Consider the following 18,399-nt stretch of genomic DNA (forward strand, 5'->3'; position numbering starts at 1 on the left):
TACTAGCAATTGTTATTCCCTGTTCTCTGAACAATGTTTTAATTTTATCGGCCAGTGTAGTGTCATCGTTGAGGACTTGATCGATAGTTTCTCGAATACGACTGATTTGCGAACGAAGTGCCTTTCTATTACTGGAAGCCGCTTCGAGGCGGGCCAATCTTTCCTCTTCTAAGTTACGCAATCTTTCAGCAACGCGGCGTCTACTGAACTCATCGCCCGCCTGTTCGAGTTTTGTTTTCTCTTGAGCTATATGTTTGTCGATTTCGGATAGCTTGGCTATATTATTGATGAGTTCTCCCCGCATAGTTTGCATTGCCTTGTCAAGACCTCGTAATTCCCTAATACTGAACTCCGAATGCGTTGAATTATCGTAATAGGTATCTAAGATTTCTCCGAGTCCGTCCGAGGCCACCATCGAGGCTGCTTCCAAATCATCTGTATTAATGAGTTCTTTCCTCATAGTCTGAAGAGCCTTAGTAGTCTTCGCGGGAAGTCATCGGTAGTCTACAAAACCTAATTCATCACGAACAAAGCCGATGCCTTTTTTAGCGGCTATCGTAGACAAGGCTAGGGGCTTACGAGTACGAGAATGCATAAGATCAATATCCGGAGCGCCACGCAGTCGCAATATTCCTTTACTATCTATCTCAAACTTTGAATATTCACGACCTATTGGAGTAACATAATTTTTATCATCTTTTAATGCATCGTAATAATCATCAACGGCTGATTGTAAAAGTTCATCATTTACGGTTGGGATCATAAAGCTGGTTTCATCAGTACCCTCTTCGATGGTACTAGTATCAAGATCAAAGTCATTATGTTCAAAATTAGTCATTTTTATATTAAACATAGGGTACATGTTTTCAATATAACAATGTCTTCGCAATACGGACGCAAGTTAAACCCACAACGCAGACTTCGGGATCCATTAGGGGTCAAAGCAATTCGTCAGTCTGTAACTATAACTAATAACCCTAGTACCATCGATCAGAATCAAACGCTTCTGGTTCGCTTTCCTAATCTCGGCGCACACGATGTGTTAGTTCCGGGAACTGTCCGACTATCATTTACGATTGTTTTGAATTCTACCGACGTTAACAGGGAGCCGGTTCAGAACTTAGGTCGTGCTATCGTTAAGAAAATCGCCATTAAAATTAGCGGTAATGAGGTTTTGAGTATCGACGATAGCGATGTATACTATTGTTACATGGATCTCTGGAGAACGGATAAAGAGCGGGAAAACTTACAGTACCAAGGTATTTGTAATAAGAACACATTGAGACTGCGAGTAGATGCTTCTAATGGTGATGGTACCATCGTAAAAGATCAGGCCGTTGCCGACGCATTAGGTAACAGATTCTATATTCCCCTAGACTTTGAATTACTAGATTCCCACATGCCCTTTTATCAAGCATCCCTAGGCGATAGGTTAGAATACGAACTCACTTTTAACGACTACGGTAGAGTAATCAGATCCGCTAATGTAGATGCTAGCTATTCCATTGACAATATCTCGCTCGAGTACGATATGATAACGGATCCCGAATTAGCAAGACAAATTCGTAACCAGTATTCGGGAAGTTTAGCCATTTTGTACGATCGCGTGCTGCGACACCGAAAGATCACGAAGGACAAAAAAGATACGTTGTGGAATATCAATCTAAACGTCTCCACGAGGTCTTTGAAGGGTATTTTAATGTTGTTCGAGGACCCCTCCGATGCGTTTAAAAGAAATACCGAGAAGTTCTACAATCCAAAGATTACGAAAGTAGAATTGACTATCGAGGGCGTTCCTAATCAACTATATAGCCAAGGAATGCTATCACATCACCAGTGGGATGAGATTAAAAAACTTCCTTCTATAAAACGTTCCCCGGAAGTTAACGCGGTCGTGAAAGATCTGTCTCTCGGGAGTGTATCGATAGGTGAATACCTCACCTCGAAGTACGCGCTATGGCTCGACATGCGAACAACGGACGATGACCAATTACACGGCAGTGGGAGGAGAATAGAAAATGCTAGCGAGGGTGTCACCATACAGATATCGAAGCTCCTCGAAACCGATGGTAAATTAAACATATATTTGTACGTGATTATGGATGCGCAACTTAATATACAAAATGGGAGATTCGTGCAAGCAATCTATTGATAATCTTTTACCTAAAGATCCGCACTGCGCTATCATATGCGGGCAAACGGGCTGCGGAAAAACAGCCTTTATTCTAGATATTTTAGAAAGTCATTATCGGGACGTTTTCGATCATATTATTATTCTGTGCCCGACTATAAGCGTTAATAAAACATACTTATCGAGAGATTGGGTAATGAATGACGGCGGAATACACAGAGTCGATCCGGGCGATCGTTTACAAGACTGTCTCCGAATATGTCACGAAAAATACAAAGGAGAATCAACCCTTTTCGTAATAGATGACTGCAGCGCGAGTAAAGAATTAACAAAAAAGAAAGATATGCTTTCGTATTTAGCATTCTCCGGACGGCATACTCAACACAGCGTTTGGGTACTTACTCAAAAATACAACTCTGTCCTGAAAGATCTCAGAGAGCAGACCAAATGGGTAGCGCTGTTTCATTGCAAAGACCGAGATTCATTCGAGGAATGTTTACGCGAAAATGACGTCATTTATACCAAGAATGAACGTGACAAAGTCAGAAAAGTGTTAGCAGCAACGAAGCACTGTAAACTCGTATTAAAAACCGATCAACCAGCTGCTTATGCAATTGCTTAGCAAAATGTAGCAAAATGTAGCAAAAATGTAGCAAAATTATAGCAAAATGTAGCAAAATGTAGCAAATTGAACATTAGAGGTTAATATTACATAAAATGTGGTTCGAAATCCTCATTCTTTCACAACAGTTCATTATTACGGGATGTATTGGATACGTCATATTATATTATGTTAGACTTAAATATCTCCTTAGGTATTACATTATGGAATGCGACGAACTCATCGAACAAATTCTCAAAGAATCTGATCAACATACAGAAGAACATGCAGATAAACATAGAGAAAGACTCGCGGCTTTGGTAGCCGGTGGAAAATGTTCCCAATATTTGGGAGAAAATTATACCATCGAAAAAATTGATAACATGACCGACGAAGAGATTAAAAAACTGTACGCGCGTTACGAGTCTAGACTGGGAGCTACCATGACTAAAACTATAGGGTCGTCTATATTACAACTATACACAGTCGTAGCTAGTACGTTTCTCCCCATCCCGGCAGAACATCGCATGTATTTATGCGAATCTCTAGAGAAAGACCCATTCATCGAACACGCTATAAGCTCAGTGAGCTGTGAGTTTTATCATAGATTCGGAATGTTCTTAGCTCCACTCACCACAGCTTTAATAACGGCTAGGTATTGTCAATTTAAACATACGTGCCCACTAAATAATATAAAGAACGAAGTTCAAATAAATAATGGAGACACAACAGGTGACACCACAACAGATTGCGCAACCACAACAGATTGCGGAACCACAAGTGAATGAGGAACCACATGTGAATGAGGAACTACAAGTGAATGAGGATGCACCACAAACAAAAAAACAACCCAGAGTTACTAAGAACCCCAAAAAAATAGCCGCAGGAAGAAAGGGAGGGCTGGCGCGCAAAGCAAAATTAATAAATAATTCAAATCCGATTAAAACATGGGCACTAGTAGGAGTTGCTGGTATAGCGGCTGTATGGTTCTTTTATAAGACCGGAGAAGAGAAAACGTCACCCCCGCCGCAACAACAAGTTCAATTAGAGGTTAGTCCTCATATAATGCTATAAGAAGCATGACTACTCCAGTTACAGACGGTAAAATGTTGGTAAACGCGACGTATCATTCAGCGGTGGTCACCGGCTTGGCCATTGGCTATGCCCGTATGGCTAAAATGCTTACTAAAGCCACACCTCCCAAGCTAGATTTTAATGGATATGACATAGGTATGATGATTCTGGATATTGGATTAGCAATGGCAACGAAGGATATGCTCATCAAACAAGGACTTATCCCGGAAGACATAATGAAGTAATTAAACATTTGAATATTTATATTCATATGGCATCAATTGCGATGATGGTTGGTGGAGCTGTTGTTAATGCTCTAGCTTTTTCGGGGAGTAATTATTTATTTTCCAGTATGAGGGAATCAAACGCTAAAGAAGTTGAAGAGGAGCGTAAACGACATAATAAAGCATTAGAACAATACCAAGCAGCTCAGTTACAATATACGCAGCAGAGAATGAAGAGATTAGACTTTATTCATGAAAAACTGATTAAGGAAGGACATTCAATTCAAACGTTTAAGGATGTCGAATCCGCCATGCACGAATACTACCTCGTTTATGGGAAAAAACTCGACCCAATACCTAGACCAACAATGAGTCAGTTTTATACACCGTCAGAGGCTCAGAAAGACCGAGAGGTCGCATTTGTTATTATTGGGTTATCCGCTGTATTGATTTTCAGCTATACACTAGTGTAGATGTAATTTGCATTTAGACAAGTGATATGATAGATGTATATACCATGAATAACTGCAAGTTTACACTCATGGGGAAGACGACTCTATGTAACCGCCGCTGTGTTGATGTTTACTGCGGTATACACAATTATTACATCAAGCGTGGACACATAAACTATAAGTGTTCTGAATGCAGGATAGGGGTCAAAGGTCGTTATTGTTTATGTAAGAAACACGGTGCTGATAGGGTCAGGAATCAGATTATTTATGCTAGGAAGAGAGATTACATCAATGAGAGGAATAGGTTGGGGAGGATACGTATTTAGATATATGAAAACAACCAATTAGACAAATGAATCATTTTGCATATACCATTCAACCACAATGGTTTTTGTCAGAGAGTTGAAGGCTATGGCAAAGCAACGTGGTCTACGTGGATATTCTCGAATGAGAAAAGCTGAATTGATTACCTTACTCGGTTTGGAACCACCCCAGACTGTTAGAGAACTCAGAGTTCGAGCGAGAAACAGTGGGCTGAGAGGTTATTCTCGAATGAGAAGAGCTGAATTGATCGCTTTACTAGATAATAATCAACAAGACGAGGATGATATTCAACATAATAATGATAATAATCAACAACAACAAGAATTAATATTTGTACCCACATCCGCCGGCGTTGGTAAATATCTAAGAGGTTGGAAGATGGATATTAATTCCAACATGGATGTTAACGATATTAAGCCCATCATATCGAGTAAAATTAACGAGGAATTAGATGATTTACAAAGTATAAAATACCAGCTGACGATTAAAATGACATTGAGTAAAAGTAACGCAGACGATAGTACCGAATATACCGAACCATATTTCCGTAGCAATCAAGAAGTTATAACCGAATCCGATACTATAAACGCATCATTAGATACATCAATTCAGAGGATACAGGAAACTTTAGAACGCTGGACTAATAGAGGTTCGGGTTGGGGTGTGGATAGAATCGATAGTTTATATTTAGATATAGCGAATTATATGCCCTTCAAAGGTGGATCTTATATAGATTTACCCCCGTATTATAAGAAGAAAAAAGCCATAATTAATGTAAAAAATAAATCCGATGATTGTTTAAGAATGATGATAAGATCTGCATTGTTCCCCGTAGACAAGCATCCGGATAGACCTTCTAGCTATCCCCAAAACGATGGACTCAACTTCGATGGTATAGACGAACCTACACCAATATCGCAAATTGATAAGGTGGAAAAGCAAAATAATTTAGCTATAAATGTTTTCGGACATTCTAAAGGAATTGTTGTACACAGAATAAGCTCCGCTCAGGAACATATTCCCAGAATCAATTCATTTCTGATCGAAAAAGATGGTAAATATCATTATACGTGGATAAAGAGTTTAAACAGGGTGCTATACGATCAAACTAAATATAAGGGAAAGAAATATTTCTGCGAAAGATGCCTGCATGGGTACAGCAGACAAGATCTATTAGAATCGCATAAAGAAGACTGTAGAGGTGTTGGACAGACAGCTATCAGGATCGATATGCCTAAAGAGGGAAAAAATATATTAAAATTTGAACATTATTGTAATCAAATGCCAGTACCGTACGTAATTTATGCCGACTTCGAAGCGCTTATCAAGCCCATAGAAAATACCAACCATAATAATCAAGAGAGTAGTTTTACGTACAAAACTCAAGAACATATTCCTTGTGGGTTTGGATATATAGTTGTAAGGTATGATGGGAAAACAAACACTCCCGTGATTTACAGAGGTCCCGATGCAGCTGGAAAGTTCCTAGAATATCTACAAAATGAAGAGAGAATAATCAGGGAAGAATTATCGTGTAAGAAACCCATGCGTATGTCGATAGATGATTGGAGGGCCCACAAGAAGTCAACGAGTTGTCACGTTTGTAATAAACCCCTGGATGGGGATTCCGTAAGAGATCATTGTCACGTCACGGGTAATTATCGGGGAGCCGCTCATAACGAGTGTAACTTGAAACTAAAAATGAATGCTCAAACAATACCCATCCCCGTTGTGTTTCATAACCTTAGAGGATACGATTCACATCTCATTATGCAAGCTATCTCAAAGACCGACGGCGGTTTAACGTGCATTCCTAACAACATGGAAAAATACATATCGTTCTCGTTGACTAAACCTATACATTATAGGGACAAGGATGGGAAATCTAGAATAAAACAAAGTAATGGGCTTAGATTCATAGACTCCGTACAGTTTCTGTTATCTTCCCTTGACAATTTAGCTAAAGCGAACAATCCCGATGACTTCGCTATAACAAATAAATATACCGATCAGATAACTCGTCATTTGCTGCTGAGAAAAGGTGTATATCCTTACGAATATATGGATGATTGGTCTAGATTCGAAGAAACTGAATTACCACCCCTCGAATCATTCTATAGTAACTTAACGGAATCTAGAATAACAGATGCCGATTATGAACACGCTCTGACGGTCTGGGATAAATTAGGTTGTAAGAATTTAGGTGATTATCACGATCTGTACTTAAAAACCGATGTACTGTTACTCGCCGATATATTCGAGATATTTAGAAAGACGTGTTTAAAACAATACGGCTTGGACCCGGCATGGTACTATTCCAGTCCCGGACTATCGTGGGATGCATTGTTGAAGAAGACCGGCGTAGAACTAAAATTACTCACAGATTACGATATGCACTTGTTTATTGAGAAAGGATTAAGAGGTGGTATATCGATGGCGGCGAAAAGGTATTCTAAGGCTAATAATAAATTAGTGGAAGGATACGATCCGAGTAAACCCGACACGCATATATTATATCTCGACGCTAACAATTTGTACGGATGGGCTATGAGTCAACCTTTACCCACGGGTGGTTTTGAATGGGTCAATGCGAATGATATCGAAGTGAATGATATCCATAATATCAATGTGAATGATGAGAATAAAGGGTACATACTAGAAGTTGACTTGGAATATCCGAGTTCCTTACATAAAGACCATAACAGTTATCCACTAGCTCCCGAAAGATTAATGGTTAACAAAGACTGGATGTCGGAATATCAACGTTCATTGATGGGTAATAGTAGGTTAGCTAACGTAGAAAAACTCGTACCAAATTTGATGGATAAGACAAAATATATAGTTCACTACAGAAATCTCCAGTTGTATCTATCGTTAGGTATGAAACTTAAGAAAATACACAGAGTTCTTAAGTTTGATCAAAGCCCTTGGATGGAGCCCTATATAAGGCTGAACACAGATTTAAGAAAGATAGCCACCAGCGATTTCGAAAAGAATCTGTATAAGCTCATGAATAACTCTGTATTCGGTAAAACTATGGAGAATCTAAGGAAGCGTGTTGATGTTAAATTAGTTAGATCTAATGAGGAAGAAAGACTCAGGAAACTCATAGCCAGTCCGGCTTTTAACAGAAGCAAGATATTCGATAACGACTTAGCCGCGTTGCATATGCAGAAGAGTAATATAAAATTCAACAGACCGGTGTACGTCGGTATGAGTATTCTCGACTTGTCAAAACACTTAATGTATGACTTTTATTACAACGAACTTAAGAAGCAATACGGCGATAGATGCGAGGTGTTATATACCGACACAGATTCTTTGTTGATGGAAATACAAACCGAGGATGTGTATAAAGATATGGCAGAAAAAATAGATATGTACGACACGAGCGATTACCCAAAAGATAATCCACTGCACAGCGTAGTAAATAAAAAGGTGTTAGGTAAGATGAAGGATGAATGTGCTGGGACCCCTATAGCGGAGTATGTAGGATTAAGACCTAAGATGTATTCTATAAAAAAGTCCGATAATGGAGAGATAAGAAAAGCCAAGGGTGTTAAGAAGTATGTGGTAAAAAAGCATATCAAACACGAACAGTATAAAGAATCATTATTCAATGGTAGAACGTTCAAACACGAGATGAACTCTTTAAGAAGTTATGATCATAGGATATATGGATTAAGAATGAACAAGACATCATTATCCCCCTTAGATACAAAGAGATGGATTGATAATGATGGTGTAACTACCTATGCTTATGGTTATGGTGGTAATACCGTACCGTCGGGAACTATGAACAACTCTTCTCGTACAAATGCCCTACCCGGTCCATCTTGAAGATAATAAAGAATAGGCTCTCCTTCTTTCGTAACCAATCTACTAATGTTATACGTCTTAAGGGACCATATGGGATCGGTTGCGCGACGTAGGCCTCCCTCGAGTTCACCGGGCTGGTATAAATATCTTACCCTTACTCTATTCGTAAGTTTTCGTTCTTTGCCTCTCCTCGGTGCTGAAGATTCGGAAGTCACGGATTTCATTTTAATCGCATCGGATGGTTTCTTCCCTATTAATCTCGTCACTTCATTATTCAGCGCTGATACAACGGCTGATAATCGTGTCACCCATTCGGTTGATCTCAATCGCTCGGATTTCATTTCGATCCCATACTGATAGCCAAACAAACGTTCCGCTAGAGTCCGGTTAAATCTTTCAACAATGGCTTGACTACGGTGGGCCTCTCTTTCACCACGGACGATTTTGACGTTGTGCTTTGTTAAAAGTTTAGTTACCGATCCCATAAACTCTCGACCGGGATCTACTTGAAATAGCTTAGGCCATTTTAGCGGTCCGCGTTTATATATGCGACTCAGTGCATTAGCTACTTCTGTTGAATCTTTCGAGGTTAATGGCTCAGCCTCTTTGTATCGACTAGCCACATCCACTACTGTTAAAGCGTATTTATACGTTTTGCGTTTTACCTTATCGTGAGGAAGAAACAAGAGGTCAGCCTGATGAACTTCATTCGTCGTAGAAATATCAAACTTCTTCCTCGGTATATAACGCGGTGCCGGTAAATATATTTGCCACAACGCTTGTTTCTTTAACCAATCCTTGGCCACATCTTTAGATACCTTAGCCGCGGTGGCTAATTTTTTTATTGCTCCTACACCTTTCCAATATCCTCGTGGGCTATAGTAAATTTTATTCATTATTAATTAATATTGATGTTTCCTTTAATACAAATCATGACTATCATTGAATCGCATAATCATTTTGGCATAAAAAATTCCCCCTGTAGTAGCAGTATAGGTATATGAATCCTGCTCCAGTGGAAGTGGTCCAGAACCCCTATTACCTATACTACTGGGTTTGATTTCCGACGTGGGTACAATGTGTGAAGGCCATTTCTGGTTTCCCCTGCCGTGCTATTGCAGGAATATTGCTAAAAGCGGTGTAAAACCATACTCACTCACTCCAGTAATAGCATAAATTATCATATTACTCCTATATCACATACCGACTTCCAAATCAGTGACATACTGATGACTGAAAACTGATTTTTTAAAGTTTATTTTCATTTGATTTCAGTGGTAGTTTAGCATTTTATTTCAATGCAATAATGTGAAGTAAAGCATTTAAGCCTCTTCCTCTTTATTGGTCCTGACACATCCCTGTGTTTCACGATATGAGACTCCTGACAGTGACACATCCCTGTGTTTCATGACATGAGACTCCTGACAGTGACACATCCCTGTTTCATGACATGAGACTACTGACATCTCTGTGTTTCATGACATGAGACTCCTGACAGTGACACATCCCTGTGTTTCATGACACAAGACCCCTGACAGTGACACATCCCTGTGTTTCATGACACAAGACCCCTGACAGTGACTCATCCCTGTGTTTCATGACATGAGACTCCTGACAGTGACACATCCCTGTGTTTCATGACATGAGACTCCTGACAGTGACACATCCCTGTGTTTCATGACATGAGACTCCTGACAGTGACACATCCCTGTGTTTCATGACATGAGACTACTGACAGTGACACATCCCTGTGTTTCATGACACAAGACCCCTGACAGTGACACATCCCTGTGTTTCATGACACAAGACCCCTGACAGTGACACATCTCTGTGTTTCATGACATGAGACTACTGACAGTGACACATCTCTGTGTTTCATGACATGAGACTACTGACAGTGACACATCTCTGTGTTTCATGACATGAGACTACTGACAGTGACACATCTCTGTGTTTCATGACATGAGACTACTGACAGTGACACATCTCTGTGTTTCATGACATGAGACTACTGACAGTGACACATCTCTGTGTTTCATGACATGAGACTACTGACAGTGACACATCTCTGTGTTTCATGACATGAGACTACTGACAGTGACACATCCCTGTGTTTCATGACACAAGACCCCTGACAGTGACACATCTCTGTGTTTCATGACATGAGACTACTGACAGTGACACATCTCTGTGTTTCATGACATGAGACTACTGACAGTGACACATCTCGGTGTTTCATGACATGAGACTACTGACAGTGACACATCTCTGTGTTTCATGACATGAGACTACTGACAGTGACACATCTCTGTGTTTCATGACATGAGACTACTGACAGTGACACATCTCTGTGTTTCATGACATGAGACTACTGACAGTGACACATCTCTGTGTTTCATGACATGAGACTACTGACAGTGACACATCCCTGTGTTTCATGACACAAGACCCCTGACAGTGACACATCTCTGTGTTTCATGACATGAGACTACTGACAGTGACACATCCCTGTGTTTCATGACACAAGACCCCTGACAGTGACACATCTCTGTGTTTCATGACATGAGACTACTGACAGTGACACATCTCTGTGTTTCATGACATGAGACTACTGACAGTGACACATCTCTGTGTTTCATGACATGAGACTACTGACAGTGACACATCCCTGTGTTTCATGACATGAGACTACTGAAAGGTGACACATCTATCTGATGCTCTTGTTCCCAGAGACGGAGCCGTGGACCTCCTGGAGTCGCTGGGGAAGGTTCATGGTCTCCTGGACTCAGTCCAGGCGACGCTGACCATCCAGGCTGCGGCGCTGACAAGACCATTATAGCAGACCTCACAACCAGGGATATATATTCATGTAGCTGTGAGGAAGCCTTGTGATATTACAGTGATGGTCACTTGAACATTTGAATGTGCCTGTATCATCAACAACATAGCTTTGAAAGTGGAAGACTGCATTTTGTCTTCCAAAATTCCATCTAAAATATGATAATTTATATTTTTTTAAATACAGTTTGTGTACATTTTTATATGAAACATTACCGCTGTAACAGTTCATATTTCAACCTGATCTTCCTTGCCATTCTGTGAGTGTGTCTGACATGCAATATACTGTTCACAGTTTACCAAAGTGTTATTTGATTGTTATATTTCTGAATTCAATTTTACCATAAATGCCTTTGTAGCTGGGTGCACTTTTGTGTGTCCATACAGTACCCCTGGCCCATCCCCTGGACACCTACCCTACAACCCCCATATTCCTGGCCTCAACCCATCCATTCCCCCCTCCATCCCCCAACCCCTGCACCACCCCCAAACCCCAACCATCCCTACAACCGCCTACCCCAGGCCCCAACCCTGTTCCATTTCCATGCCCCATCCCATCCAACCCCTGACCTCCCATTCCCCTACCCCTGGCCCCATCCCAACTGCCATCCACCCCCTCTCACACACACACACACACACGCACACACACACACACACACTCCCTCTCCCCCCCCCCCCCCACACACACCCTCTTAAACTCACATGAGGATTATTTATTTTTTATTTAACGTTCACGATCAGTTATTTTTTTTATCTCACACACAAAAAACAAATATAAAGAACTTTTCGATGGTGTGGCACTGCAAGGCACTTCAGCGTTATGTCTGACACCATCTGTCATGATTAGTCTCATCTGACATACGCTTCCTAATCCCAGGATTGATACCATGCAAAACATGTATTTCACTTCTTCATGTTTAATATGAATGATATATTGTTAATACCATACCAGTACTATTACAACTTTGCCGTATATATGAAGATCATTGTACGTCGGACACGCAGCATCAAGTCATTGTGTAGCTGTGAATAGGTGATGAAGCAGCATGAAGCATAGACTTGCACAAGTCTCTATAGCAATAATTATTAGTTTAAGTCATAAGTTCTAGATTATGTAAATAATAAGAACAAGTTGTCACAATAAGAGACTAGAGTCCTTAGTACTGTCCACATATCTAGACTTGCCTATTAGGACAATAGAATTACTACACATCCATGGACTTTCTTTCAGTAGATCCTTGGAGCAAGGCTACATGAAGCAGTATTTACATGGTTCATGATCCTGTATGATCTGCACATAGGAAATATTCTACCATGGGAAAACAGGCAGACCAGTACTTCTAGGAGTTTCTTATCATTAATACTTCAGTAAAAACTAAAAACTTCTAAGTAATGCCTATCAAACAAGTTAAAAACTTCAAATTGAAAAATACATCATTTGACTGACTCACAGGTGCAAGATATCAGTTATGAGTTTTATCTTGAATCCAGTCTTTCTTAAACACGTAGATGTATGATATAGATTACAATAGCACAGTCAGGATTAAAGAATTGGTTCAAGATGCGTTTTTTTTTATATTCTTGTATGGAGATGAGACATTTTTTCAGCTACCTCTCAGAACTATCTCTTAAATAAACCTTTGAGCCTAAATAAAATTTTTTAAAAGCATCTTGCAATAATGCATTTTTTGTGGCAGACAAAAAAATTCAATAGTCTGAAGCATAAATTTTTTTTCAAGCATTTTCTGGTACAATTTGTTTTTCGCCAGTCCCCAATGATCATGCTATAAAGTATATAGTACATGGAAACAGTGTATGCTATATAACATGATGGCATGTAGGGGATATGGAATACTTATGCCCCCATGATCTTCATGCAGTATTCACAATACATCACATACAGTTTCACCGTGAAATTCTTCTCATGTATTGCTAGTCATGTCAATCTACCTACTTATTATTATATTTTTAAAAAATGATTCAAATAGCATATTTTTCAATTCCTTGAATATATAGAATTCAATTGTAATGTGGTGGTTCATTGCGAATAAGCTTTTTGTTTTATAGCTTTTATATTCCATGTATATTTTGATCATGATAAGATTGTCAAAGCACATCAGCATACCATAATGTGTTACTCTATTGTATTGAGTCATGTATTGAAGTTTCTGTTTGTATGTTTTCGATGCAGAGTTTAGTGTTTTTATTAAGCAAATCTGAATCAAATACAAAAGTGTAAATAAAAGTCTCTATCCTCATATTATACCTACTTCAAATCATCGAATGTCAATCAAAACTTTGTGAAGAAATGTTGACTATTAGTAATATGTGCAATAAAACATATTTACATCACAGAATGTCAGGTTGTTCTTGACATTGATGATGAGTTCTGTAGACTGTGATATAGTGCATATAATCTGTTATTGCACATGCCAAGTGTCTGTTTACTGATGAAGAGAAAAGTGAACCGTCCCTCATGTTACACAATCACAACTTTGTGTGAATGTTTGTAAAAGATCTTTAAGAAGATGAACCAATAACCAACTTGTAATATCATCATGAAACTTCAAACAACATCGATACAGCGTTGAGGTCACTGGTGCTTCCTCAGTTCTCGAAGACAAGACCTGCAACAAACTCCTCTTGAAAACAAACACTTGGGCTAACTGGCCTATGTCTGTCACCACAGCTATCTTATCTCACCTTTCAGTACAAACATGCCACACTAATGGTTCTTGAGTTACTCACCTTTGAGTCGTGCTTCATCCAAGACAACATAGCTGTACACCAAGTACCGAAGCATGTCGGTCTGGATTAGCGGCAGGAAGCGTGAAGATGATGCTAGCTTCTGAAGAGGTTATCTTCATGGTATATAAAACACCTCGTTATAAAATGCAACCGGGGAGAAGCTCATTGCGACTTGAATAAACAGTTATCAGCATCCTATGTGTTGAAACAAGGCGATTGGATGGAACTCTGGAAGATGTGTATCTCAGCTCAGGGTATAAGAATGGTATGTTGTATATGCAGTATAGTGGAGTAGAGATCAATATAGAGGGCTGGGCCCTGTGCTGAGCTTATTTCTGTTCCTGGTCTGGATTTAACTCATCAAGTTTCAGACCAGATGGTAAAAACGGAACCAGGACGCCAGCTATTTTTAAACACAAACAAACCAATATACAACTTCAGCTCGAGAATACACGCTCTATTTCCTTCAAACCCACTATCTGTGTTATGTACACACACAGTGACATATATGCTGTGGAACTATCAACAACAGCACTAAGCTGTATAACGTAATCTTGGGTGCACAGCAACTCTATGTAAGCGTGTACAGCATAATATATTCGTATAGAAAAATTACACCCCTATATACATGTATCTATATTTCCTATATTATGCTGAACACACTAACATCGAGTTCCTGTGCTTGAGTGCTTGATGGTGTATATGAACGTGTATCTCACAGTGTACACAGATACCAGCAATGTGTGAATCTGGAGCAACTGGTATGGGGTCAGTTCTTATCAGAAGCAGATATGTGACCCACTTTTGTGGGCCCTGTATACTTGTAAACTTGGAATTAGTCTCTGAAATGTCAAGAAAAGAGACCTCGAACAGAAGACGTTCAGTGCCTGGGTAATTAGACACTCAGTGATTTGGTGATATTAGAAAATCAAAATAGCCTTGCTCCTCGTCTCTACTGAGGGTTACTCCATGGATGTATAATAATCTCAAACTACAAAATAGCTTAATTTGGGAGTACATACATGTTTACTTGCAAACATAAAATGTAATATACATATAATAAACATAATACATGAAGATATTACAAATGATCATAGAAGTGTAACATCTATATTCATTACTAGACGTGGTCCATTAAGTGGTCTCATAGTTACTATTGGATTACAGAATGTTTTTGAAAGACAAGAACACTGTGTTCAGCCCCGATCGCTTTGTGGCTCTGTTCTGTTTTATATTTACATATATGTTTCGGGGTTTTGCTTTTGTTTTTTCCTTGTGTTTTATGTTTGGACTGAGTATTAAATCTGTTCTAACAACACTATCCATTACTAAGATATGTCTGTAGGACACATGCTGACAATATGTAGATAAATATCTTCAAAAGAAATATTATCTCAAGATAACAGATATCTTAATTGCCTTCACCTGCCACAAGGGGTCGCTGACATTTAGTTGTGGGTCAGGGTGTGCTACTGTAGTCTACCATGGAGACTAATACCGAGTGTTCATACAATCTGAAATAATGTCATTCATCATTTATCTAAATATATCTAATAAACGGATTTTGTAAATACTTAACTTTGAATATTTCAATTTCCGAGTCAATAAACGTGGTACAAGTATCGGAAGATTTAAACCTGTTTGATCTCTTCAAAATAACCCAGCTAGATGATTTATCCATCTGGGATTGGACTGTAGACCCAGCTAGATGATTTATCCATGTGGAACGAGACTGTAGACCCAGCTAGATTAATTATCCATGTGGAACTATACTTTAGACCCAGTTAGATGAGACCCAGCTAGATGATTCATCCACGTGCAACTAGACTGTAAACCCAGCTAGATGAGTTTAGAAGAAAACAATAGGAAACTATTTATCAGACAATTCTGCCTTCCACAGGATATGTCGCTTTTGTGAAATCAAGCGATATCTCCTTTGAAATATCGCTGCAATGAAAATTGCATTACAATGCTTTGGAAACCATTGTGACGTCATCAGTCACCATGACATCACAATTAAATAACATCACGAATCTGTCGCTGAAGCTGGTACATTTTTCTTATGACACACAGGACACTATTACTGTTTTTCCTCATGCCTTAAGATATATAACAACACTAGTCGATAAAAGAACACTTCCCGGTAAGACTCGAAATTTTAAACATTTATGAACTCGTGCTGATATATTTGCTTTGCCTATGTTCCCTAAATACTTATTAACTACTACCATTAGAGAATAGTAGGAATTACGGGTAAGAATATAGGCCCCTATCAACCCATGCTTGTAAGAGGCGACTAACGCGATCGGGTGGTCAGTCTCGGGGCCCATTGACTGTATTATCGTATCCCAGTTACGTAGATTTATGCTCATGATGTCAATCACGGAATTGTCTGGCACAGGCTCAACTATTTACAAACGGCTGTCATATATCTGGAACATTGATGTGTGCGTCGTTGAACATAAAATGATAAACCAAAACTCTTCTTTGCAAAAGACTTCATTATTATACTGCGAAAAGCGTCCGTAAAATCTGCAAAGCGCTTTGACTTCACTCATCCATTGAGGGGCACGACGGGGTGTGTGTGTGGCTTGAACAAGTCCTGACTAATGCCGATTTATAGTGCTGGCCCACTGAGATACCATGCCGCGGTGTTACATGAATACCCCCCTCAGACACAATATACATATTCCGAGCCGATCAGTAGCCCCATAATGCAGGCAGGTAACAACAAGTACCATCTCGTAACGTCTTTTGGTATGACGAGGCCGGGAATGGAACCAACGACTGGAACCACTGGACCACGTAGTCGGTTCTGGGGAGTTCGGGGTTCCCAAGTAACATATTCATGCTGTAAGAAAATGGACCCGGTAAGTTAATTGCGTTGCTCATAATATCAAACACTGATGTGGTCCAGGATCAAATATTTACAGGTCGTCGCGATTTGCGAGAATATTGCTGACTGTGGAATTACACAACATTCACTCATCAGGCATTTCAATCGACTTACTTCCTTGGACCCATATAACGTCGTTATTTCAGCACATGATACAGTAACTGCCAGTGTGTCAGTTCCTCGCAGATATTCATAACCGTTAGTAATGGCACGACATCCGTTTAAAAAAAAAACATACTAAAAAACAAACTTGACAAGCGGTTTTCCTCGTAAGTTGATGGAATTAGATGAAGCTCCAAACAGTTTTTCTTGTTACTTTAAAGAGGTTGCCATTTTATTCGAGAAACTAAATGACATGTACATAATTAGTTGTACGAAGCCGTGAGAATCAGTTGACCACAGTTAACAGGATCCATTGCAGAGTTCAAGTCTCCGTCATCAGCCACAAAGCCGCGTTTGGAAATTGTCGGTTAGAAGACGAAGAAGAGTGAGAAGAGGAAAAAGAAATGTAATGTACGAAATGCCCACTCGGAACAGAGTACAGTTATTACAATAATAATTTGGCACATATAATAACAACATTATATATGCATATTGTGTCTGTCTACAATGTACATAACCAGCAGTTACATGGCTAAGACACCGTGCTCACGACCTTCAAGTTGAGACAGGAAGATACGCGAACACTCCAGGAGATGAAAGAACATGTACCTTAACATTAACGAAATAGAAGATGAGGAACACTTCCTGTTGCAATGCCCTCTCTACAAAGATCTGAGAGTGGAACTAATATCATCACCCGCCGTAGCTATGCACCCAATATCACTTAAAATACTACTTAATCCACAAGCGCCTTCTGCAAAAGTTATCTCATATTTCAAAATGTTCATGCAAAGAAAATCTGCATCTCCTATCTTGACCTTAATCATAGCAATATTTGTATTCCATTGAGTGTGTTTATCAGTGTTTTTAACTTTCCATTATAACTAGTCATGTTCATGTTTTGTAACCTGGCCCCTGTGGATGTTAATGTACAATAAATCTTCTTCTTCAGGACTCTACATCCATTTTGACCGCAGTGAGCACACAGTCTGTATTTCTGCGTGTGTGTTGGTATATCAGCCCCTTTCGAAGGGGAGATCAGCCGTAGCTCAGTAGGGCCCCCATGTGGCTTGTGTTTTGACAACTCCCAAGACAGGTTTTGAATCCGTAGGTATTCTTTTATGGTCCCTAGATGGCGCAGTTTATGGTTGACAGTACTTGGTACTTGGTTAGTTTCAATTAGATAGTTC

General features: G+C 39.5%; 1 protein-coding gene across 1 annotated transcript in view; it reads left to right on the forward strand.

Moving 5' to 3' along the window:
• The window catches only part of LOC139469642 (uncharacterized), a 35,505-nt gene extending 23,379 nt beyond the window's left edge, over positions 1-12,126 (forward strand). The window contains exon 13 of the mRNA XM_071251870.1: positions 11,356-12,126. Coding sequence (XP_071107971.1) covers positions 11,356-11,464 — 109 coding nt within the window. The 3' untranslated portion in view covers positions 11,465-12,126. The remainder of the gene's footprint in view (positions 1-11,355) is intronic.
• The last annotated feature ends 6,273 nt before the right edge of the window (positions 12,127-18,399 follow it).

Source organism: Haliotis cracherodii, unplaced genomic scaffold (assembly GCF_022045235.1).
Source record: "Haliotis cracherodii isolate W230 unplaced genomic scaffold, xgHalCrac1.p SCAF_2, whole genome shotgun sequence".
In the NCBI taxonomy this organism is placed as follows: domain Eukaryota; kingdom Metazoa; phylum Mollusca; class Gastropoda; order Lepetellida; family Haliotidae; genus Haliotis; species Haliotis cracherodii.